We start from the raw sequence: 25,722 nt of genomic DNA, 5'->3' as shown, positions 1-25,722 counted from the left end.
GAGTAGACGTCTATCCTGGGGAGGAAAAAACAGGAGGTGTTTGAGGGAGGGGGGGGCGTTATACAGATACACAGACCACAAATATTCCTATATCATGTACCTCTTGTGTGAAATATTGGAAAAGGGGAACTGGAAATCTTGTCTGGTATGGTGTGGTGTGGAGGTGGTGTGGTGGTATGTGGAGGTGGTGTGGTGTGGTGTGGTGTGGTGTGGTGTGGAGGTGATGTGATGTGTGGTGTGGTGTGGTATGGAGGTGAGGTGATATGTGTGGTGTGGTGTGGTGTGGTGTGAAGTGGAGATGGTGTGGCGTGCAGTGTTGAGTGAGTGGAGTGGAGGTGTTGTGGTATGGTGTGGTGTGCAGAGAGGAGATGGTGTGGTGTGGTGTGGAAGTGGTGGAGAGGTAGGAGAGGGTGGTGTGAGCTGGAAGCAGGGCAGTGAAGTGGCAGGGGACAGGGTGACATGGAGGCGATTTGTCTATGGCCACCCCTTATGGGATTAAGGCGTCTGGCAATAGATAGATAGACAAAGGATTTCCACATCAATTTTGAACCTAATCTATCTATCTATATCTATCTAAATCAAGGAAAAAGGGTGTTAGATAGATGAACTGACACAACACTCAAAGGTCCTGTCTCTTATCGTGTTATTTGCGGCTCTCCCCAGTGCGAATCCAATATATGATTTTTTTATAAACGTAGAGATAAAGAAAGAGTGAATCTGAGAGACAGAGAGAGAGAGAGAGAGAGGAATCCAACAAACCATTTTCTATTAATGTTGAGATAAAGAGAGATTGAATTTGAAAGAGAGAGTGGGGGGCAAACAGGAGAAGAGAGGAAGAACAAAGAGGAAAGGAGGAAGTGAAAGGAAGAAAAGGTGAGAGGGAAGATGTGAAGGGAAGAAGGGGAAGGAGGAAGGAAGTGAAAGGAAGAAGAGGAAAGAGTAAGGGAGGGAAGAGGATAGGAGGAAGGGAAAGGAGAGGAAGAGGGAGGAAGGGAAGAGGATAGGAGGAAGGGAAAGGAGAGGAAGAGGGAGGAAGGGAAAGGAGAGGAAGAGGGAGGAAGTGAGAGGGAAGGGAAAGAAGTGAGGGGGAAGAGGGAGGGAGGGAGAGGGAAGAGGAAAGAGAAAGGGAGGGAGTGAGAGAGAAGAGGATGGGAGGAAGTGAGAGGGAAGAGGATGGAAGGAAGCGAGAGGGAAGAGGATGGGAGGAAGCGAGAGGGAAGAGGATGGAAGGAAGCGAGAGGGAAGAGGATGGGAGGAAGTGAGAGGGAAGAGGATGGAAGGAAGTGAGAGGGAAGAGGATGGGAGGAAGTGAGAGGGAAGAGGATGGGAGGAAGTGAGAGGGAAGAGGATGGGAGGAAGTGAGAGGGAAGAGGATGGGAGGAAGCGAGAGGGAAGAGGATGGGAGGAAGTGAGAGGGAAGAGGATGGGAGGAAGCGAGAGGGAAGAGGATGGGAGGAAGTGAGAGGGAAGAGGATGGGAGGAAGTGAGAGGGAAGAGGATGGGAGGAAGCGAGAGGGAAGAGGATGGAAGGAAGCGAGAGGGAAGAGGATGGGAGGAAGTGAGAGGAAGGGGAACGAAAGGGAGGGGGGAAGAAGGGAAAGGAGAGGAAGAGTAAGGGAGAAAGGGAGGGGGGAAGAAGGGAAAGGAGAGGAAGAGTAAGGGAGAAAGGGAGGGGAGGAGGAAGGGAGAAAGGGAGGGGAAGAGGAAGGGAGGATGTGAATGGAAGAAGAGGAAGAGGAAGGGAGGATGTGAATGGAGGAAGAGGAAGGGAGGATGTGAATGGAGGAAGAGGAAGAGGAATAGGAAGAGGAAGGGGAAGGAGGAAGGGAGGGGAGAGGACAGGAGGAAGGGAATGGAGAGGAAGAGGGAGGAAGGAAGTGAGAGGGAAGAGGGAGGAAGGAAGTGTGAGGGAAGAGGAAGTGAGAGAGGAGGAAAGAAAAAGAAGTGAGAGAGGAGGAAAGAAAAAGAAGTGAGAGAGAGAAGGAGGAGATATGAGAGAGAGAACAAAGGTGAAATGAGGAAGAGGAAAGGAGGAAGTGAGAGAGAGGAGAAAGAGAGTGGGTGGGTAAACTGGCACGGATCCAAAGGGTTAAAGTTCCTACCCTTTCCTCTCTCTCACAATCTCTCTCTCTCTCTCTCATTTCTCTCCTCTCTCTTTCCTTTCCCCTCTCTCACTGTCATTCCTCTCTCTCTCTCTCTCTGCTTTCCTCTGTACTCCTTTCTCTCTTCTCCCTCCCTCCCATTCTCTTCCTGTTTCTCTCCCCCTGCAGTGTTCCTCCCTCCTCACCTCCTCTCTCTCCTTTCCTCCCTCCCTTCCACCCTACTCTCTCCTTTCCTCCCTCTCTCCCTCCTTCCTTCTTTCTTTTTCTTCCCTCCCTCCCTTTCTCCTTCCTGTTCCTCTCCCCCTGCATTCTTCCTTCCTTCCTCCCTCCTCTCTCTCTCTCTCCTTCCCTCCCTCCCACTTTCCCTCCCCCTCTCTCTCTCTCCCTCTCCTTCCCTCCCTCCCACCTTCCCTCTCTCTCTCTCTCTCTCCTTTCCTCCTCCCCTTCCTCCTCTCTCCTTTCCTCCCTCCCTCCCTCCTCTCTCTCCTTTCCTCCCTCCCTCCCTCCTCTCTCTCCTTTCCTCCCTCCCTCCTCCCTACAGGGTGTGACAGCCTAACTGGAACCTGTGTAGCCAGGGAGGGAGGGAGGAAGGGAGAGGATGAGTCAGGGAGAGGGGAGGGGAGGGAGGGAGGGAGAGAGAGAGAGAGGAGATGAGACAGACATAGCAGATGCAAGTGGAGAGAGAAGAGGAGGGAGAAGGAGAGAGGAGAGAGAAGGAGACGGGAGGGGAGGGGACAGGAGAGGAGGGGAGGGGACAGGAGAGGAGGGGAGGGGACAGGAGAGGAGAGGAGGGGAAGGATGGAAGGAGAGAGGAAAGATGGAGAGGGGAGAGAAGGAATGAGTCAGAGGGAGGGGAGAGAAGAGGAATGTTAAAAGGAAGGAAAGAAAGGCATGGAGGAGAGGAGGAGGAGGAGGAGAGGAGAGTAAGTTTGGGTTAGTAGACCAATACACACACACCAGGCACTCCCACACTAGGCCTGAGTGCACACATTAATATTACATTCCTACACACACACACACACACACTCTTACTCACCTAACACACTTTCATGCCTACACACGTTTTATCACACACACATTCACCTTAGCACATTCCTGTCTACACACATTCTCTCTCTCTCTCTCTCTCTCACACACACACAATTCCTATTCACCTTAACACACATTCCTGCCTACACACATTCTCCCTCTCACACACACACACACATTCTCATTCACCTTAACACATTCCTGTCTACTCTCTCTCTCTCTCTCTCTCACACACACACACACACACACACACATTCTCTCTCTCTCTCACATACACACACACTACTGTCCACACACATTTTCTCTCTCTCTCTCTCTCTCACACACACACACACACACACAAACACACACATTCTCTCTCTCTCACATACACACACACACACACACACACTACTGTCCACACACATTCTCTCTCTCTCTCTCTCACACACACACACACACACACACACACACACACACACTACTGTCCACACACATTTTCTTTCTCTCTCTCTCTCACGAACCAGTACTAGATGACCTTGTGGATGCGGAAAGACAAATGCTATACCAAGCTTGGAGAGAATTAGAGAGAGAGAGAGAGAGAGAGAGAGAGAGAGAGAGAGAGAGAAAGGAATGTTAGAGAAAGTGGAGTGAAAGATGGGTAGGTAGGATTGTGTGTGTGTGTGTGTGTGTGTGTGTGTGTGTGTGTGTGTGTGTTATATGTAGGCCTATGTGTGTATTGTATGTGTTATATATAGGCCTGTGTGTGTATTGTATGAGTGTGTGTGTGTGTGTGTGTTATATGTAGGCCTATGTGTGTAGTGTTATATATAGGCCTGTGTGTGTATTGTATGTGTGTGTGATAGGAAATGATAGATAAAATAGAGAAAGGAATTTTGACAAAGTATATTAAAGGATGAGTAGGTAGGATAAGGGTAGGGCTAGATAGATAGACAGACAGACAGATAGATAGATATGGATAGATAGATAGATAGAAAGTCATGAGAAGGAATGTTGGAGAGAAAGTGAAGTTGGGTGGATGGGTATGATGAAAGCAGAGCAAGGTAGATAGATAGATAGATAGACAAAATGGAATGCAGGGTAGTTAAGCTAACAGATAGACAGACAGATGAAGATAGACAGATAGATAGGTAGGTAGATGGATTGATAGATGAAGTTAGTGAAAGGTGAGTACAGGAGGCAGGTGGAACTGGGAAGGATAGATAGACAGACAGACAGACATACACAAAGAGAAAGTGGATTACAGGAGAGGTAGGTGGAATTGAGGAGGAGGAACCTGATAGATAGATAGATAGATAGATATAGATAGATAGATAGATGGATGGATAGATAGACAGATACACAAAGTCAAAGGAAGTGGAGGACACGAGAGGTAGGTGGAATTAAGGAGGAGGAACCTGATAGATAGAAAGATAGATAAATAGACAGATAGATAGATATTTACCTGGTCAGCTGCTCCTCCAGGTACAACACTTTTGATGTAAATCCCTAGTTTGTCTTGATTAATTCCCTGGAAAGAAAAGAGGAAGAGTTAGTGTAATAATAATAATAATAATAATAATAATAATCATAATAATAATATTGATAATAATAATAATCATAATAATAATAATAATAATAAGAGTAATGATGACAATAATAATAATAATAATAATAATAATAATAATAATAATATTGATAATAATAATATTGATAATAATAATAATCATAATAATAATAATAATAATAAGAGTAATGATGACAATAATAATAATAATAATAATAGTAATAATGTTGGCAGTAGTAACAGTATAATTACAATGATGATGATGGTTGTAGTAGTAGTGGTAAAATAATAATAATAACAATAATAATAATAGTAGCAGTAGTAACAGTATCATAATAATACTGTTAATCTGTCTACAGCCCGATGTCTAATCCCGCAAAGGGTGGCCACAGACAAAACGCCTCCAAGTCGCTGTCATCCACCATTTGACTGCCCTCCCCCCAACTCACCCCCCCCCTCCCTCATATACCTCTCAATACTATACTAATAATAATGATTGTGTGTGTGTGTGTGTGTGTGTGATGTATATATTTGTGTGTGTGTGTGTGTGTGTGTGTGTGTGTGTGTGTGTGATGTATATATTTGTGTGTGTGTGTGTGTGTGTGTGTGTGTGTGTGTGTGTGTGTGTGTGTGTGTGTGTGTGTGTGTGTGTGTGTGTGTGTGTGTGTGTGTGTGTGTGTGTGATGTATATATCTGTGTATGTATGCATGAATTTGTGTACATATGTATTTGTATGCACCTATGTATATGTACACATGGATCTCTCTCTCTCTCTCTAGTACACTATGAGGTCAGAGCTGAGGGCAAGGCTAAAGAGAAAGGCAGAGAGAGCAAAAAAGAGCAGACAATGAGAAAGTTAGAGAGAGAGAGAGAGAGAGAGAATCCAGCCTCTGGTAAAACAGATTGACGGGTATAAACTGGATAGGCATACATATATAGACAGACAGACACACGGATTTACACTGACAAAGGTAGGTAGGTAGATAGAGGTAGGTGGGTAGGTAGTTAGATAGATACATAGATAGGTAGATGGATAGATAGATAGGTAGGTTGGTAGATAGGTAGGTAGATAGAAATATGTAAGTAGGTAGGCAGGCAGATAGATAGATAGATGGGAGTCAGTCTTTCCTCCACTGCACCCTTGTAGGAGGAGAAGAGGTCACCTGGTGTGGAGAGAGAAAGTGGGTACAGCTGGTAGGTCAGGCAGGGTACCCAGTCTCTCTCTCTCTCTCTCTCTCTCTCTCTCTATCTCTCTCTCACACACACACCTTCGAATTCTCTCCAATCAAACACACACACACACCTTCAAATTCTCTCCAATCAATCCTACCTACCCATCCATCCTTACTCCACTCTCTCTCTCTCTCTCACACACACACACACACCTTCAAATTCTCCCTCCAATCAATCCACATCTCTATCAATCCTACCTAGTCTCTCTCTCTCTCTCTCTCACACACACACACACACACACACCTTCGAATTCTCTCCAATCAATCCTACCTACCCAGCCAACCATCCTTACTCCGTTCTCTCTCTCTCTCTCACACAGCTTCGAATTCTCCCTCCAATCAATCCACATCTCTATCAATCCTACCTAGTCTCTCTCTCTCACACACACAAACCATCGAATTCTCTCTCCAATCAATCCACATTATCAATCCTACCTACCCACCCATCCTTACTCCACTTTCTCTCTCTCTCTCTCTCACACACACACACACCTTCGATTATACTCTCCAATCAATCCTACCTACCCACCCATCCTTACTCTCTCTCTCTCACTCACACAGACACACACACACACACACTATCGAATTCTCTCTCCAATCAACCCACATCTCTCTCAATCCTACCTAGTCTCTCTCTCTCTCTCTCTCTCTCTCTCTCTCTCTCTCTCAGGCATTTAACTTTCACCAGGATGCATACAAGTTCGAAATTTTGGCGGGAAAAAAGTGAATCTGTTTTTCATATTCAAATTTTCAAACCATTTCCTCCATATATAACGGACGATTGAGGAAATTACGATAAATAGTGTATGTGGTGCGTTGTGGTGGTGGTGACAGTAAAGTAATAATAGTAACAATAATAGTAATAGTAGTAGTAATAATAATAATAGCAGTAATAATAATAGTATAAGTAATAATAATAATAATAGTAATAGTAATAATAACAGTAATAATAATAATTGTAATAATAATAGTAACAATAATAATAGTAATAACAACATAATAATAGTAATGACTAATAATAATAGTAACAACAGTAATAATAATAGTAGTAGAAATAGTGGTGGTGGTGATAGTAACAGTAATAATAATAATAATGATGCATCAATTACAATGCTGACAGAGAGAGAGAGAGAGAGAGAGACTATGATTACTTTCCCTTCCCTCTCTCTCTAATTTTCAAGTCTCTTCAGTATATATAGCGCTCTCTCTCTCTCACACACACACACACACACACACACACACACAACTTCAATTTCTCTCTCTCTCACACACACACACTTCAATTTCTCGCTCACACACACACGCACACACACATCTCAATTTCCATTATTATTTCTCTCTCTCTCTCTCTCTCACACACACGCACACACACTTCAATTTCTCTCTCTCACACACACACATCTCAATTTCCATTATTATTTCTCTCTCTCTCTCTTTCAAATCTAATCTCCATTTACGTAATATTTCCGCGAGTGTAAACCAACTTCTGATCGTGACCCCACCCACTGCCTAAGAAGAAAGGTCAGGGGTCAAGATAACACTGACCCCTGTGATATTCTCTCTCTCTCTCTCTCTCTCTCTCTCACACACACACACACACACAAAACCTTCCATCTTCTTTTCCTCCATTCTCTTCGACCTGTTTCTCTCCCTCCCTTTCTCCTATGTGTGTGTGTGTGTGTGTGTGTGTGTGTAAAACAAAGGACCTGATCAACAGAGAGAGAGAGAGGGTACCAGTATGTGTTGTGATGGGGAGGGAGAGAAGGGAGAAAGAGGACTGAAATGAAAGGGAGAAGGGAAGAGGGAGGGAAGAAAACAGGAAGATAAGAAAATGTGAGGGAATGGGAGTAAGGAAGGGAAGGGAAGGGAAGGGATGGGAAGGGAAGTGGAGGGGAGGTGAAGGGAAGTGGAGGGGAGGGGAGGGGAAGTGGAGGGGAGGGGAAGGGAAGTGGAGGGGAGGGGAAGGGAAGTGGAGGGGAGGGGAAGGGAAGTGGAGGGGAGGGGATGGGAAGTGGAGGGGAGGGGAAGGGAAGTGGAGGGGAAGGGGAGGGGAAGGGAAGTGGAGGGGAGGGGAGGAGGGGAGGGGAGGGGAAGGGAAGTGGAGGGGAAGGGAAGTGGAGGGGAGGGGAGGGGAAGGGAAGTGGAGGGGAGGGGAGGGGAAGGAAAGTGGAGGGGAGGGGAGGGGAGGGGAGGGGAAGGGAAGTGGAGGGGAGGGGAGGGGAGGGGAGGGGAGGGGAAGGGAAGTGGAGGGGAGGGGAAGGGAAGTGGAGGGGAGGGGAGGGGAAGGGAAGGGGAGGGGAAGGGAAGTGGAGGGGAAGGGAAGGAAAGGGTAGTGAGAGGGAGGGAGGGGAGGGAAGGGAAGGAAAGGGAAGTGGGAGGGAAGTGGGAGGGAAGGGAAGGAAAGGGAAGTGGGAGGGAAGGAGGGAAGGGAAGTGGGAGGGAAGGAGGAAAGTGGGAGGGAAGGGAAGGAAAGGGAAGTGGGAGGGAAGGAGGGAAGTGGGAGGGAAGGAAAGGGAAGTGGGAGGGAAGGAAAGGGAAGTGGGAGGGAAGGAGGGAAGTGGGAGGGAAGGAGGGAAGTGGGAGGGAAGGAAAGGGAAGTGGGAGGGAAGGAAAGTGGGAGGGAAGGAAAGGGAAGTGGGAGGGAAGGAAAGGGAAGTGGGAGGGAAGGAGGGAAGGGAAGGAAAGGGAAGTGGGAGGGAAGGAGGGAAGTGGGAGGGAAGGAGGGAAGGGAAGGAAAGGAAAGTGGGAGGGAAGGAAAGGGAAGTGGGAGGGAAGGAAAGGGAAGTGGGAGGGAAGGAGGGAAGGGAAGGAAAGGGAAGTGGGAGGGAAGGAGGGAAGGGAAGGAAAGGGAAGTGGGAGGGAAGGAGGGAAGGGAAGTGGGAGGGAAGGAGGGAAGGGAAGGAAAGGGAAGTGGGAGGGAAGGAGGGAAGGGAAGGAAAGGGAAGGAGGGAAGGGAAGTGGGAGGGAAGGAAAGGGAAGTGGGAGGGAAGGAGGGAAGGGAAGGAAAGGGAAGTGGGAGGGAAGGAGGGAAGGGAAGGAAAGGGAAGTGGGAGGGAAGGAGGGAAGGGAAGGAAAGGGAAGTGGGAGGGAAGGAGGGAAGGGAAGGAAAGGGAAGTGGGAGGGAAGGAGGGAAGTGGGAGGGAAGGAGGGAAGGGAAGGAAAGGGAAGTGGGAGGGAAGGAGGGAAGGGAAGGAAAGGGAAGTGGGAGGGAAGGAGGGAAGGGAAGGAAAGGGAAGTGGGAGGGAAGGAGGGAAGGGAAGGAAAGGGAAGTGGGAGGGAAGGAGGGAAGGGAAGTGGGAGGGAAGGAGGGAAGGGAAGGAAAGGGAAGTGGGAGGGAAGGAGGGAAGGGAAGGAGGGAAGTGGGAGGGAAGGAAAGGGAAGTGGGAGGGAAGGAGGGAAGGGAAGGAGGGAAGTGGGAGGGAAGGAGGGAAGTGGGAGGGAAGGAGGGAAGTGGGAGGGAAGGAGGGAAGGGAAGGAAAGGAAAGTGGGAGGGAGGGAGGGAGTGGTGAGAGGCCGGAGGGAAAAGAAGAGGGAGGGGAAGGAAAGAAGAGAAAGAGTGAGGTAATGGGAGGGAGGAATGAAATAATAGGGAGAGAATGTGACAGATGGAGAAAGGGGAAAGGAAGAGAAGAGGAGGGCGAGAGGGAAGGAAAGGAGGAAGAAAAGGAAGGGAATGAATAGGGAGGGAGGGGAAGGTTGGAAGGAGGGAGGAAATGAGGAAAGAAGAGGGAGATTGGACGAGAAGAGGAGGGAGGGAGGAAAGAAGAGGGAGGAAAGAAGAGGGAGGGAATGGGAGGAAGAAAGAGGAGGGAAGGGAGGGAGGGAGTGGTGCTATAATAAAGGTACATTGCGGCCGAAGGGAGGGAGGGAGGGAGGAAAGAAGAGGGAGGGAATGTGAGGAAGGAGGAGGGAGAAGGGAAGAGAAAAGGAGGGGAGGGAGTGGTGCTAATGGTTTATTGCTGCTGAGGGGAGGGAGGGAGAGGATGGGAGGGAGGGAGCGTAGGAGGGAGGGAGAGAGGGAGGGTAGGAGGGAGGGAGAGAGGGAGGGTAGGAGGGAGGGAGGGGGAGAGAGAGGGAGGAAGGGAGGGAAACATAGAGGGAGGTAGTGACGTCATTTCCTGTACAAAACCAAGGCCCCATGACACAAACAAAGAAGGAGTGACTATGGTGATGTGATGTACCCTACCTCACCCTACCCTACCTCTCACACTACACACTATCTCTCTACACACCTCATACCACTCTACCTCACACTACACTCACTCTACACACTTCATACCACTCTACCTCTCACTACACACTCCCTCTCTACACACTTCAAACCACTCTCTCTCACTAAACACTCTCTCTCTACACACTTCAAACCACTCTTTCACACTACACACTCTCTCTACACACACTTCATACCACTCTACCTCTCACTACACACTCTCTACACACTTCAAACCACTATCTCACACTACACACTCTCTCTATACACACTTCAAACCACTGTACCTCACACTACACTCTCTCTATACACACTTCACACCATTCTACCTCACACTACACACTCTCTCTACACACTTCAAACCACTCTCTCACACTACACTGTCTCTCTCTACACACTCTTCCCTCACCCTTCACCCTACTCCACATCATACTAAGGAGAATCACTAAATTGCACTTTCTCACACTGCACACTACAGTATTTCATATCACACTACCAATTACCACTCTAACTTGGCCTAAAATCGCGATCTCACCATCTTGAATGCTGAGTTGTAACAATAGATTAACACTAGAATATGATGCTAGTCACAAAGAAGTGCTATACTCTAACTTGGCCTAAAATCGCGATCTCACCATCTTGAATGCTGAGTTGTAACAATAGATTAACACTAGAATATGATGCTAGTCACAAAGAAGTGCTATACTCTAACTTGGCCTAAAATTGCCATCTCTCCATCTTGAATGCTGAGTTGTAACAACGGATTAATACTACAATATGATGCTAGTCACGAAGAAGTGCTGTGGGAAGGATGTAGAGCCAAAGCAGTGTCTTTTTAGCAACAGATTAACACTAGAATATGATGCTAGTCACAAAGAAGTGCTATAGGAAGGACATAAACCACAGTAATACTATTGATTTATTTTTCTGGCACTGAGCTACGTGAAGTAAGCTGCAAAAAGACAAAAATCTGGGCCACGTTAGAGATGCTAGTCACGAGGAAGTGCTACAGGAAGGACACAGAGCCATAGTATTTTCTTTTCTCTGCCACTGAGCTGTGTGAAATAAGCTGCAAAAGTAGGAAACTCTAGGCCAAGTTTGAGTAAAAATGGTATAGATTTAGGAAGCGAGAGGGACAATAATCGGATGGAGAAAATAAGCTTAAAACACAAGTATAATAATCGGATGGAGCAATTAAGCATGACATACAAGTATACCCCGGTTTAACGATGCAATTAGTGAGGTAAACACCCATCATTAGGCGGGGTATGGTATATCGGGGTAGATTTAACATGTAAAGTACCATAAACCCTTGATATAATGAACCCCGGCATTGCGAATTTCAGATGTAACGAATGGCCAAATCGCAACCGAACTTCCCTTGGATTTTGCAAAGGTTGCTAAATGAAGGGAAAGTTTGGGAATCAGCCCAGGGAGACAAGAGCATCCCAAGTGTACTATAACAGTACTATATTATACTGTATTCCTATGTACAACTTCACACAGTACCAGTATTGTAGTTACATGTACAACTTCATAAATTATTGAATTCTCCAAGTAAAACTTCACATAGTTTAAGTTATGTGTGAGCTTGTAAGACCACATGACTCCCCTTATATAGTGAACTGAGTTTGGTAATCCCTCAGAAATACTGACCCTTCGTATATAGTGAACTTTCGGATATAGCAACCCACCCTCCCCCCAGGTAGTTCATTATATCAAGGGTTTACTGTATTGCGATGCGTTTACCAGCCTTGGGTTTCCCCCCACCAAGTCCTAAACCCAGCCAAATGAGTCCAGAAACAAGTGTAAAGCCAATCTAAATGGCCTAACAGCTGTACAAGAAGCTGACCTAAGCCTAACACCTGTAAATAACTCACTAAAACCAACAAATACAATCTGATAATCATCAAATATTAGTCTGGAAAAAATCAAGCTTAGTAAACTGTACCCTAAAATGACAATGTTCACCCCACCTGTGGCTAAAACACATTAATCTAAGTCTAAAAACAGTTTATAAATCAACCTGAACACAATGTTCACCCCACCTATGGCTAAAACACATTAATCTAAGTCTAAAAACAGTTTATAAATCAACCTAAACACAATGTTCACCCCACCTATGGCTAAAACACATTAATCTAAGTCTAAAAACAGTTTATAAATCAACCTAAACACAATGTTCACCCCACCTATGGCTAAAACACATTAATCTAAGTCTAAAAACAGTTTATAAATCAACCTAAACACAATGTTCACCCCACCTATGGCTAAAACACATTAATCTAAGTCTAAAAACAGTTTATAAATCAACCTAAACACAATGTTCACCCCACCTATGGCTAAAACACATTAATCTAAGTCTAAAAACAGTTTATAAATCAACCTAAACACAATGTTCACCCCACCTATGGCTAAAACACATTAATCTGTCTAAAAACAGTTTATAAATCAACCTAAACACTGTGTTCACCCCACCTATGGCTGAAACACATTAATCTGTCTAAAAACAGTTTATAAATCAACCTAAACACAATGTTCACCCCACCTATGGCTAAAACACATTAATCTGTCTAAAAACAGTTTTTAAATCAACCTAAACACAATGTTCACCCCACCTATGGCTAAAACACATTAATCTAAGTCTAAAAACAGTTTATAAATCAACCTAAACACAATGTTCACCCCACCTATGGCTAAAACACATTAATCTAAGTCTAAAAACAGTTTATAAATCAACCTAAACACAATGTTCACCCCACCTATGGCTAAAACACATTAATCTGTCTAAAAACAGTTTATAAATCAACCTAAACACAATGTTCACCCCACCTATGGCTAAAACACATTAATCTGTCTAAAAACAGTTTATAAATCAACCTAAACACAATGTTCACCCCACCTATGGCTAAAACACATTAATCTAAGTCTAAAAACAGTTTATAAATCAACCTAAACACAATGTTCACCCCACCTATGGCTAAAACACATTAATCTACGTCTAAAAACAGTTTATAAATCAACCTGCAGTCCTGATGGACATAGGTTCGAATCCCGACTGGGGCAGGGAACAGTTTCAGGATTTGAATTTCATAAAAGCAGACTTTACTGATCTACCAGATGAACCGCCGACATGTCGTAAAAATACCCCCGCTAATACCACTACACCAGTCCTGTATGAGACAGCCCTAGCATGTATTCAGTATGGACGGTGGGTGTTAGCGCTGAAGTGGTGACATGTAAAAATACCCCCGCTAATACCAATACACCAGTCCTGTATGAGACAGCCCTAGCATGTATTCAATATGGACAGTGAGTGTTAGTGCCGAAGTGGTGACATGTGGAGGTGTAGGAGGACTACTGGGCCTTGGGATAGGCTACTGCCCCCGAGATATAGGCCCTGAAGCCTTTGACCAGAGTTGGGGGAGGGGGACTATGGCAAAAACACATTAATCTAAGTCTAAAAACAGTTTATAAATCAACCTAAACATAATTTGTCCAATATATCATCAAAATTGTTTTTAAAAATAATCAAAACCCATCGTTAAACCAGGGTGTGGCCATCGTTAGGCGGGGTATGGTGGTATTTCTACCCCCATCGTTAAGCCGGGGTATTGCATCAAGGGGTATTGTGCATCCAGGTATACCTGTACTGTGAGGACAAACAGACAAAACACAGGTGAATACATAACCTCCTCGAATTTTGTTGGTGGAGGTAATAATGCTTTTCATGGCATGTCCAAGTATGTTATATTCCAACGCAATGGAAATTCTGAGTAAATGAAGTAACAATTCAGAAAACAATGCAATTAGCAACACAGAACAAGCCAAGTGTCCAACAGCGCCGGCACAACGTGACAATGAATACACAGTGGTGGAGTATAAACACACAAAGTAATGTACCGTTGATAAAGAAAAGTATCGTCATCCTTTCAGTGTGAGACATTATGATACATGGACTATGATTTACGGGAAATGACGCGTTATGTTGCTCTGTATCCGTCACTTGTGTTGTCTTATATTTTACGGTTATATAAGCGGATTTCATCAGAGCAACATTGTACTACATGACAACCCAACCCTATTCCCTATTGGAATGTATGGTTTTCATTTTCTTTTTTGGTTTTGGTTTTGAAGGCTCAAACATGCTTGCATGGGTCGGCCTTGGTCACCATGGCACTATACTGTATTCAAAATTCACCTGCACAGCCAGGACTGTATTGAGCAGTCGTACTCAGAACAGCCCAGGCTGTATACAGCAGTTAACGGGTTAAACAATACCCTGGTTCAGTGACGGGTTTTCCCACACGCATCTCGTCGTTATACCCAGGATGACCTGTATGTAGGTTTTCAACAAGGAAACTCTAGATGAAAGCCTGGAACTGAATGTAGTTACATCCTACATGCCTGTGTACATCAGCCTTGGTCACCTAATGGCAGCTCTCCATCCTCCCTATTCAGTGCCTTATTCCTGAAGTCACACTGTGACCTCATCCCAGGTCTTTTTGGTATGCCTCTCATAACAATATATATATTGCAAAATGAAATTACTGTATATAATATTCCAATGGGTGGTGGCCATATTGTATCAAATTACTTAATTTACCAGTTTATAAATCAACCTAAAAACAATTACAGTCTAAAATATCATCAAAATCGGTTTTACAAAATCTAAACCCATTGTTAAACAGGTCTGGCCATCGTTAGGCGGGGTATGGTGGTATTTCTGCTGCCATCATTAAGCCGGGGTATTGTACATCAAGTTGGCAAAGGTAATACAGTAATGCTTTTCATGGCATTTCCAAGTACGTTATATTCCAACTCAATGGAAATTCTGAGTAAATGAAGTAACAATTCAGAAAACAATCCATATTAGCACCACAGCACAACATGACAATAAATAGAGTCAAGTATAAACACACACAGTCCTATTTCGCATAAACGTATAACTTGCAAATTCAAGACGTGGCAGCACACTATCAGAATATGCAAGTTTTGAATGAGTGGCAATTTCTCTCCGATGTACAGCAGTGGTAGTGAAAACAGTTTATAAACCACTGGTGTCATCAGGACTAGTGTCTGATGTATTGGAAAGAGTCTGGGTTAGCTGAAGCAAGTCCGGATGTCACTTTTGTAGTAGCTGAAAGATATTAGCCCACTCGAGTGCACTGCGAGTATCGTCTATCTATCTATAGCCCGACGCCCTAATCCCACAAAGGGTGGCCGCAGACAAAACGCCTCCAAGTCGCTCTGTCACCCACCATTTGACTACCCTCCCCCCAACTAACCCCCCCACTCCCTCATATACCTCTCAACTCCATCCCTCCACCTCATCCTCGGTCTACCTCTCCCTCCCTCCACCTCACCTACATACACCCTCTTAGTCTTTCATTCTCCATTCTCTTCACATGTCCAAACCACCTCAGTGTAATTCAGATGTTTATAATTAGCTGCATTTCTGAGGGTCAGTCAGGTCCAGCCCAGCTACACTCTGACCAACATTACTGGAACCCACACTTTCGCCTTTTTCAGGATGGCTTGGGCCCAATTAGTACGTTAGTGAGGTTGTAATGCATGTAATACTGTGTCCAATCAGCAAAAAGTCAGCAAAATCCAGAATACGCAATGTTTGAATCAGCAAAATCCAGAATACGCAATGTTTGAATCAGCAAAATACAGAATACGCAATGTTTGAATCAGCAAAATACAGAATAAGCAATGTTTGAATCAGCAAAATACAGAATAAGCAAAGTCTGGGTCAGCAAAAAATCAGCAAAATCCAGTGTATGCAATGTTTGAATCAGCAAAATCCAGAATATGCAAAGTCTGAGTCAAAGAGCAATTACTGTACTAAATTATTAATATTTCTTTAACTATCTTCTCCATTACAAATTCTATCTATCTATCTATTCCCAGATGTCTTAATCCCATACGAGGTGGCCACAAACAAATCACCTCCATGTCATCCTGTGCACAAATATTTCTTTAACTATCTTCATTACAAACTCTGTCTATCTATTGCCAGACGCCTTAATCCCGTAAGGAGTGGCCACAAACAAATCGCCTCCATGTCACCCTGTGCCCTCCCATTTCACTGCCCATTACAAATTATTACATGATTATAAAGTAACAGGTAAAGATGTACACTGTAATATTCCAAACAAATTACAAGACTCCTCAGTAACACAATCCAAATAGGGAGGCTGCCAGAGATCAAACATGGGGTAATCGTAATTTGTAATCGATTGCGGACTTTTGTGTAATCGAATTCAACGTGGAGAGGATGGAGGGTGAAAGACCGATGAAGAGTGTGTATGTGAGTGAGGTGGAGGGGGAGGCCGAGGATGAGATGGAGGGATGGGGTGGAGAGGTATATGAGAGAGGGGGGTGTGAGCTGGGAGCAGGGCAGTGAAATGCCGGGGGACAGGGCGACGTGGAGGTAATTTGTTTGTGGCCACCCTGAATGGGATTGAGGCGTCTGGCGATAGATAGATATTCAATTACTTAGGCATTTTTGTCAAAGTAATCGCAATCATAATCGATTACTCTCATACTGTAATGGTAATCATGGTTACTTTTACGATTACAAGGCCCCAGATAAGTTACTCTTCCACAAATACTATCTATCGCCAGACGCCTCACTCCCGTTCGGGGTGGCCACAAACAAATCGCCTCCACGTCGCCCTGTCCCCCGCCATTTCACTGCCCCGCTCCCAACTCACACCCCCCTCTCTCATATACCTCTCCACTCCATCCCTCCATCTCAAGAATAAAATACTTTAGTTCAAACAGACAAACACACACCATAAAAGTCCGTAAGTAATAGGAAAACAAGAGTGAATTGTAGATTATGACTTAGAAGCTTGCACATAATATCCTACCTACGCTGGAATAATATCACCTGGGAAGATCACTTACAATCTATCTATTCTTCCTATCTATTGCCAGACGCCATAATCCTGTATTCTATCTATCTATTGCCAGACGCCATAATCCGGTAAGGGGTGGCCGTTTGTCTTTGAGTTATTTGTTTTACGGGGAGGGGCACTAACCCTCCACCAACCCACTTGTTGACACGTAGGCAGCACGTATGGTTTGGTTATATGGTTACCACCCAGCGTTGTAAATGGTTTCTTGGCTTACAGGAAACCATTTGGCTTGTCACTCAATGTAAAGCCACCTGTAAAGGAAAGAAAAGCAATAAGAAGTGACAGGAAAGATGGGAGAAATAGGAAGAGAGGAGGACAGGCACAGAAAAAGAATGATAAAGGCTAAGGAAGAAGTAGGCAGCACTACATCAAGTGAGTGGATGATGGTGAGAAATAGGAAGAGAGGAGGACAGGCACAGAAAAAGAATGATAAAGGCTAAGGAAGAAGTAGGCAGCACTACATCAAGTGAGTGGATGATGGTCGCCACCACCTACCACTTTGTTAATAGAATGAACGGGTCAAGGACAAAGTGAAGGAAAGTCTCGGTGCTTGAATTACTAAAACACATTTGTACATTGCCAAAACAACACAGGAACAACTCACTGGAAACAGCACCGCACAGTATATTTGTATCCAGAGTAACTGTCTCAAGTGGGGTTGGTGGAGGATTAGTGCCCCTCCCTGGAAAACAATTAATTCTAAGCCCTTGGCCACCCCGTTTGGGATACATGGCGTCTGGCAATGAATGAATGAAGTAACTGTCGCCATAGGTGCTGCCCCTCCCCGTAAAACAAAGAACTCAAACGACCACCCCTTATGGGATTATGGCGTCTGGCAATAGATAGTTAGATAGTAACAGTGGCCATAGGTTCTGCCATTCCCTGTAAAACAAATAACTCAAAGTCACACGACCACCCCTTACAGGATTATGGCGTCTGGCAATAGATAGATAGATAGATAGTAACTGTCGCCATAGGTCCTGCATGGCTCAACCCTGTGTTCTTCCTTACACAGGCAATTCTTATTAAAATGATTGGCATGTAAGATACAGAGCCCAAGAAAATATCAGTTTTATATTACTGGACGATGTTGTTGCTTTTATAAACAAACTTGACCTGTTTACTTATGTCAAATATAAAAGAAATGTGTTTATAATTACACAGTGCATGACAGTAAATGTAATCATGACTACTTCTTATGTACATGCAATCAATTACTTTTACTGTAATCACAACCATAATCATAATCTGAAGTTTGCAAAGTAATCGTAATCATAATCAATTACTCTTACCATAATCACAATCGTAATCCAAAGTTTGCAAAGTAATTGTAATCAATCAATTACTCTTACTCTTCCTGTAATCACAATCGTAATCATAATCTGAAGTTTGTAATCGTAATCATAATCAATTACTCTTACTCTTACTCTAATCACAAGCGTAATCTAAAGTTTGCAAAGTAATCGTAATCAATTACTTTTACTGTAATTATAGTTGTAGTCATACTCTGAAGTTTGCAAAGTAATCGTAATAATAACTGATTTACTCTTACTGTAATCACAATCATAATCGTGTTCTGAAGTCTGCAAAGTAATCATAGTCAATTACTCTTACCTTTACTGTAATTATAATCGTAATCATAATCTGAAGTTTGTAAAGTAATCGTAATCATAATCAATTACCGGTACTCTTACTTTTCCTGTAATCATAATCATAATCTGAAGTTTGCAAAGTAATCGTAATGGCTTCCAACACCCCTGTAATCACCCCATGCCTGGTTAACTCAAAAAAACTGGTAGAATATAATAATTTTGAAACAGCTTAATCCTGGACAAAAATTTACATATATAATGGAGAGTAAAAAAATAATAGACAATTTTTAAATATTCCTAACTCAAAAAAATGTTAAATATATGAAATTTTACATATATAATGGTGTAAAAAAAATAATAATGACAATTTTAAATATTCCTAACTCAAAAAACTTTATATATATGAAATTTTACATATATAATGGTGTAAAAAAAAAATAATAATGACAATTTTAAATATTCCTAACTCAAAAAACTTTATATATATGAAATTTTACATATATAATGGTGTAAAAAAAAAAATAATGACAATTTTATATATTCCTAACTCAAAAAACTTTATATATATGAGCACTAAATGAAATTACAAGTCCAGCTTATTACCATCTCAAAATTCTTGCTAAAATTTCCAACTAAAATTGCTACCATAGCTACCATTACAACCACCATGAATACCATACATAAATACCATGAAATAATGCAGATATAAACTAAATACTCTGGTTACATATAGCATACAAAGCCACCATGGTTGAAAGTCACATTTACCCTTATTTTAATTACCATAAAAGTATTCAACTACCACCACTACCATAACTACCACCATAATTACCACCACAACTACCATGAATACCATCAATATATACCTGGAAATAAATCAGATATGGGGAAAAAATGGTGACAAATAGCATGAAAAGACATCTTGGCTTCTTTATATTTACCTTATTACCTAAAAATTATGAAAATTCTCAACTACCACTACTACCATAACAACCAGCATCACTACCACTACCACCATCAAGACTACCATCCATAAGTACAGAGAAACTACCACTACTACCATAACAACCAGCATCACTACCACTACCACCATCAAGACTACCATCCATAAGTACCGAGAAACTACCACTACTACCATAACAACCAGCATCACTACCACTACCACCATCAAGACTACCATCCATAAGTACCGAGAAACTAAGCAAATACGACGAATTTCCTTGAGATTTGACACTAAGTTCCAACCATGTTCTCATTTCGCCACCATTACCGCCATTATCTCCACCATAACTACTACCATAATTACCACCACCACTACCATTACCATCACCATGAATAGCAACCATAAATACCAACAAATAACGCAAATATGTCGATTTTCCTTGGCAAGATTTGACACTATCTTCCCACACCAGGACCCTACCATATGCTATCTCATTTCACCATCAATACTGCCATAATCCCCACCATAATTACCACCACCACTGCCATTACCACCACCATAAATACCATCCATTAATACCTAGAAATAACGCAAATATGACGAGTTTTGTTAGAGACGATTCCTACCATATGTTATCTCTTTTCACCATCAATACTGCCATAATCCCCACCATAACTACCACCATAATTACCACCATCACTGCCATTACCACCACCATGAGTAGCAACCATAAACACCAAGAAATAAAGGAGGTATGGCGAATTTTCTAGGTACGTTCTTGACAGCGGATCCGAAACCCTAGAGACGCCATATTGCCAAGTTCCCAGACGCTACCAACCCAAACCAAAATATTTTCCCTTATTTTACCACCATTTCCATTAATACCCTACTAAAACTACGACCATAATGACCGCCATCACTGCCATTATAACCACCATTACTACCATCATTGTATACCATGGAATTATGAGGCTATGGCAAATTATTCCACGCCATTCTTGCCGTTTTGAAAATTACGCTGTCCTGTTGCACTCCACCCAACCCCGCCATATTTAAACTCATTTTACCCCAATTTCCGCCACATTTCCCTGCCACTACTACTACCACAATTACCACCACTACTAGGCCTACCACCACAATAACTAGCGTGGATAAATACCTTGAACTAGAGCAGTTATGAGGGTAATTAGACGGACCTCTCGCCACTATGACTCCACACCGTCTAGTTACACTATTCCAATGATGAAGAGCTTCCTGGGACGACAAAATCTTCGTAAAACTATCGAACTTTTAAAAATCACTACTTTGGCTCGAAAATTATACCTAAAAAATTAAAAATGAAGTAATAATGTATAAATATTGCACTGGTAAATTTTAATACCTACTTTGTAATAAAAATATGAAAAATTACCCTCCCCAAAATGGATGATTGGAACGAAGCAGGAACCATAACAGGTGTTCTAAAAATATATATATACAAAAAAATCCATTAAAAAAAGGTAACTAGGCATAAACATTGCACTGGAAAATTTTGATATGTACTTTGAGATAAAATGAAAAATTACCCTTGCGAAAATGGACGAATGACTGGAACGAAGCAGAAGCCATTACAAGTGTTCTAAGAAGTATAGCATTCCTTCCACCACTGACTATGGCTTACATTTGACACAATAATTATATTTTTTAGATTTATATTATTCCAGTAATTATTTTTTTGTCGGCTATGTGTAGAATTAGAAACTGACTAGGAGTGTAGGGTATGTGAGTGAGGTAGAGGTGAAGGGGAGAGGGTGACGGGGGAAATGGAGGGATGGAGGGGTATGGGTGACGAGAGAGGTATGAGTTGGAGGGAAGGCAGCCTAATAATAGACGTCAGGGGCTGATATTCTCGTCAGATCAGGAGACTCCCTAATACTTCTTCCTTAGCGATTTATTTTCGTATATGGTTGATTGATATCCTTTTCTACGTTATGTATGCAGATTATGGCGATATTGGAGGGATTTACGTAATAAAGACGACAGTAAGATGTCATAAACAAAATAAATCGCTTAAGAAAAGGTGTTAGGGAGATTCCTTCACCGACGAGAATTACGCACTGATAATATGCAACAGAAGATGGCAGTAAGGTGTAATAAACAAAATAAATAACTCAGGAAAAGGTGTTAGGGAGCTTTATGCAGAGTATGGTGATATTGGAAGGATTTGTGACAGAAGACGACAGTAAGGTGTAATAAACAAAATAAATCGCCTAGGAACAGGTGTTAGGGAACTTTATGCAGAGTATGGTGATAATGGAAGGATTTACGTAACAAGAGGACAGTAAGGTGTAATAAACAAACTAAATCGCTCAGGAAAAGGTGTTAGGAATACAAACTCACTCGTAAACGACATAACCTACATCTAACCTAACTCAGTGGCTCCCTCAACATCTCTTCCTTTCTGATTCATCCTGTACGTTCGAACCCAATCTAACAAAGCGTTTCCCTTAATAACTCTTCTTCTCCGATTCATTCTGTGCCTCGACATTTTCTTGATTTTTACTTAGACTATTGAGTTTAGAAGTACAATAATCATAGAGGTGAATATTATGATGGAATAAGGAAATAAATCGCTTAAGAGAATGTGCAAAGGGGCGTCAATAATAGAACATTAGTTAATATAAATTCTCTCTCTCTCTCTCTCTCTCTCAATGTAAACCTTTCTTAATGTAAATCTCTCTCTCTCTCTCTCTCTCAACAATAAAAACTGCAATGATTTACTCTTTAAAAGACACGAGAGAGAGAGAGAGAGAGAGAGAGGCCACGCGCCAGGACACGCTTCCTTGGCCAAACCGTGGAACACCTGCCTACTCCCTCCTTGCCTCCCTACCCACATCCTCCCTTTTTCCTCCCTCCCTCCCTACTCACATCCTCCCTCCCCCCTCCATATCTCTCCACATCCTCCCTTCCTCCCTATCTACCCACCCCCTCCCTCCCACCTCTCTACCTTCTTCCTTCTCCATTCTCCCTCCCTTCCATATCTACCCTCATCCTCCCTCCCATTCACCCACTCCCTCTCTCCCTACCTCCCTTCCTCTCTATCTACCCACATCCTCCCTTTTTACTCCCTACCTCCCTATTTTCCCTCCCTTCCTCCATATCTACCCACATCCTCCCTTTGCCTCCCTCTCTTCCACCCCCTCCCTGACTCCTTACCTCCCTCCCTTTCTTCCTCCCTCCTCCCCTTTCCATCCTACCTCCTCCCCCCCCTCTCTCTCTCCCTACCCCCCTTCTTTCCCCCCATCCTCACATTCTCTTTCTCTCTCTCTCTCTTTTTCACACACACACACACACACACACACCACCTGCCCTCCTCTCTTCCTCCACACCTGCCCCATTTGCTCTTCCTCTCACCTGCTCTTTTCCTTCAAATTAATCTCTCTTCCTTTCCCACGTCTTCTACTTCCTTCTCATTAAGTCAGTCTCTCTCTCTCTCTCTCTCTCTCATACTTTCATCCTTCCTCCTCCTCTTTCTCCCTCCGTTTTCACCTCCCCTCTCTCTCTCTCTCTCTCTCACACACACACACACACACACACACACACACACACACACACACACACACACACACAGGAAGCTCAACACTACCTTATATAGCTATCCAAATGCTAACACCCCCCCCTCTTTTCTCTCTCTCTCTCTCACACACACACACACACACACACACACACACACACACACACACACACACACACACACAGGAAGCTCAACACTACCTTATATAGCTATCCAAATGCTAACACCCCCCCCTCTTTTCTCTCTCTCTCTCTCTCTCCCCCCCCTCTCTCTCTCTCTCCATTGATCACTGCCTCACGCACCCTACCACAAACATCCTCACTTTCACACCCCCTCTCTCACATTTCCACACACCCTCTCTCACATCCACACACCCTCTCTCATCCACATACCCTCTCTTACATCCACACACCCTCTCTCACATTTCCACACACCCTCTCTCACATCCACATACCCTCTCTCACATCCACACACCCTCTCTCACATTTCCACACACCCTCTCTCACATCCACACACCCTCTCTCACATTTCCACACACCCTCTCTCACATCCACACACCCTCTCTCACATCCACACACCCTCTCTCACATTTCCACATACCCTCTCTCACATCCACACACCCTCTCTCACATTTCCACACACCCTCTCTCACATCCACACACCCTCTCTCACATCCACACAATGCCTCTCCACACTCTATTTACTCCCCCTCACTTTATTTTCTCACACTATCTTCCAAGTCAGTTAAAGCCAGAAGGTCTCTCTCTCTCTCTCTCTCTCTCTCTATCGATCTATCTATATATATATCTATCCATCTATCTCACTCCCACACATTCTCTCTCTCTCTCTCTCTCTCTCTCTCTCCCTATCTATATCTATCCATCTATCGTTCTCAAACACACTCCCACACATTCTCTCTCTCTCTCTCTCTCTCTCTCTCTCTCTCTCTCTCTCTCTCTCTCTCTCTCTCTCTCTCGTGGTAATAGGACTAATAGTGCAGTATAGTAGCAGTAGTAGTAGTAGTAGCAGCAGTAGTAATAGTAGTAACAGTAGTAGTAATAGTAGTAACAGTAGTAGTAGTGGTAGTAGTAGTAACAGTAGTAGAAATGGTGGTAGTACTAGCAGTTGTAGTAGTAGTAGTAGTAGCAGCAGCAATAATAATAATAAAAATAATAACAATAATAATAATAATAATAAATAATAATACTTAACCACCATAGTAACAGCACCACCACCACCACAACTACCAACACCACCACCACCACAACTACCAACACCACCACAACCACCACTACCACCATCCCCAATTGTGGTAAATGGTTGTGGGGGAGAAAGAAAGGAAGGGAAATGCTTTAACACATCCTCTGTCCCTTCCATCCTCTTTCCCACGAGAGAGAGAGAGAGAGAGAGAGAGAGAGAGAGAGAGAGAGAGAGAGAGAGAGACGAATATATATATACAACATACATATATTTATAGACTGATAGATAAATAGATAGGTAGATAGATACATTGAGAGAGAGAGAGAGAGAGAGAGAGATTAATGAATACCAGAAGAGAGAGTGGGGAAATTGCGTGAGAAGGGAACTAGATTTGCGTGTCATGAGGCTTGAGTGTTGAGGTAAGAAAGCTCCCTAACACCTGTTCCTTAGCGATTTATTTTTTGAAATGGCTGGTTAACATCCTTTTGCATGTTATTTATGCAGAGTATGGTGATATTGGAAGGATTTATGTAACACAGAAGAGGACAGTAAGGTGTAATAAACAAAATAAATCACTTAGGAAAAGGTGTTAGGGAGCTTTATGCAGAGTATGGTGATATTGGAAGGATTTATGTAACACAGAAGAGGACAGTAAGGTGTAATAAACAAAATAAATCACTTAGGAAAAGGTGTTAGGGAGCTTTATGCAGAGTATGGTGATATTGGAAGGATTTATGTAACACAGAAGAGGACAGTAAGGTGTAATAAACAAAATAAATCACTTAGGAAAAGGTGTTAGGGAGCTTTATGCAGAGTATGGTGATATTGGAAGGATTTATGTAACACAGAAGAGGACAGTAAGGTGTAATAAACAAAATAAATCACTTAGGAAAAGGTGTTAGGGAGCTTTATGCAGAGTATGGTGATATTGGAAGGATTTATGTAACACAGAAGAGGACAGTAAGGTGTAATAAACAAAATAAATCACTTAGGAAAAGGTGTTAGGGAGCTTTATGCAGAGTATGGTGATATTGGAAGGATTTATGTAACACAGAAGAGGACAGTAAGGTGTAATAAACAAAATAAATCACTTAGGAAAAGGTGTTAGGGAGCTTTATGCAGAGTATGGTGATATTGGAAGGATTTATGTAACACAGAAGAGGACAGTAAGGTGTAATAAACAAAATAAATCACTTAGGAAAAGGTGTTAGGGAGCTTTATGCAGAGTATGGCGATATTGGAAGGATTTATGTAACACAGAAGAGGACAGTAAGGTGTAATAAACAAAATAAATCACTTAGGAAAAGGTGTTAGGCAATGAAGGTGTTAATGCATAATGCCTCCCTCCTTATCTTCTTTCTTCCTCCGATTTTATCCTCTGATTCA

The 25,722-nt window shown here is 43.1% G+C and overlaps 1 protein-coding gene across 1 annotated transcript in view; it reads right to left on the bottom strand.

Moving 5' to 3' along the window:
- cno (adherens junction formation factor afadin) overlaps positions 1-25,722 on the bottom strand; it is a 284,268-nt gene that overhangs the window by 44,937 nt on the left and 213,609 nt on the right. Inside the window, exon 20 of the mRNA XM_080280060.1 lies at positions 4,576-4,641. Coding sequence (XP_080136186.1) covers positions 4,576-4,641 — 66 coding nt within the window. The remainder of the gene's footprint in view (positions 1-4,575; positions 4,642-25,722) is intronic.

This window comes from Coenobita brevimanus, chromosome 9, assembly GCF_032717465.1.
Source record: "Coenobita brevimanus isolate Jiangsu-jjx chromosome 9, ASM3271746v2, whole genome shotgun sequence".
NCBI lineage: Eukaryota > Metazoa > Arthropoda > Malacostraca > Decapoda > Coenobitidae > Coenobita > Coenobita brevimanus.
Note: the sequence above shows the minus strand (reverse complement) of the source record. Positions and strands in the feature narration are given on the sequence as shown.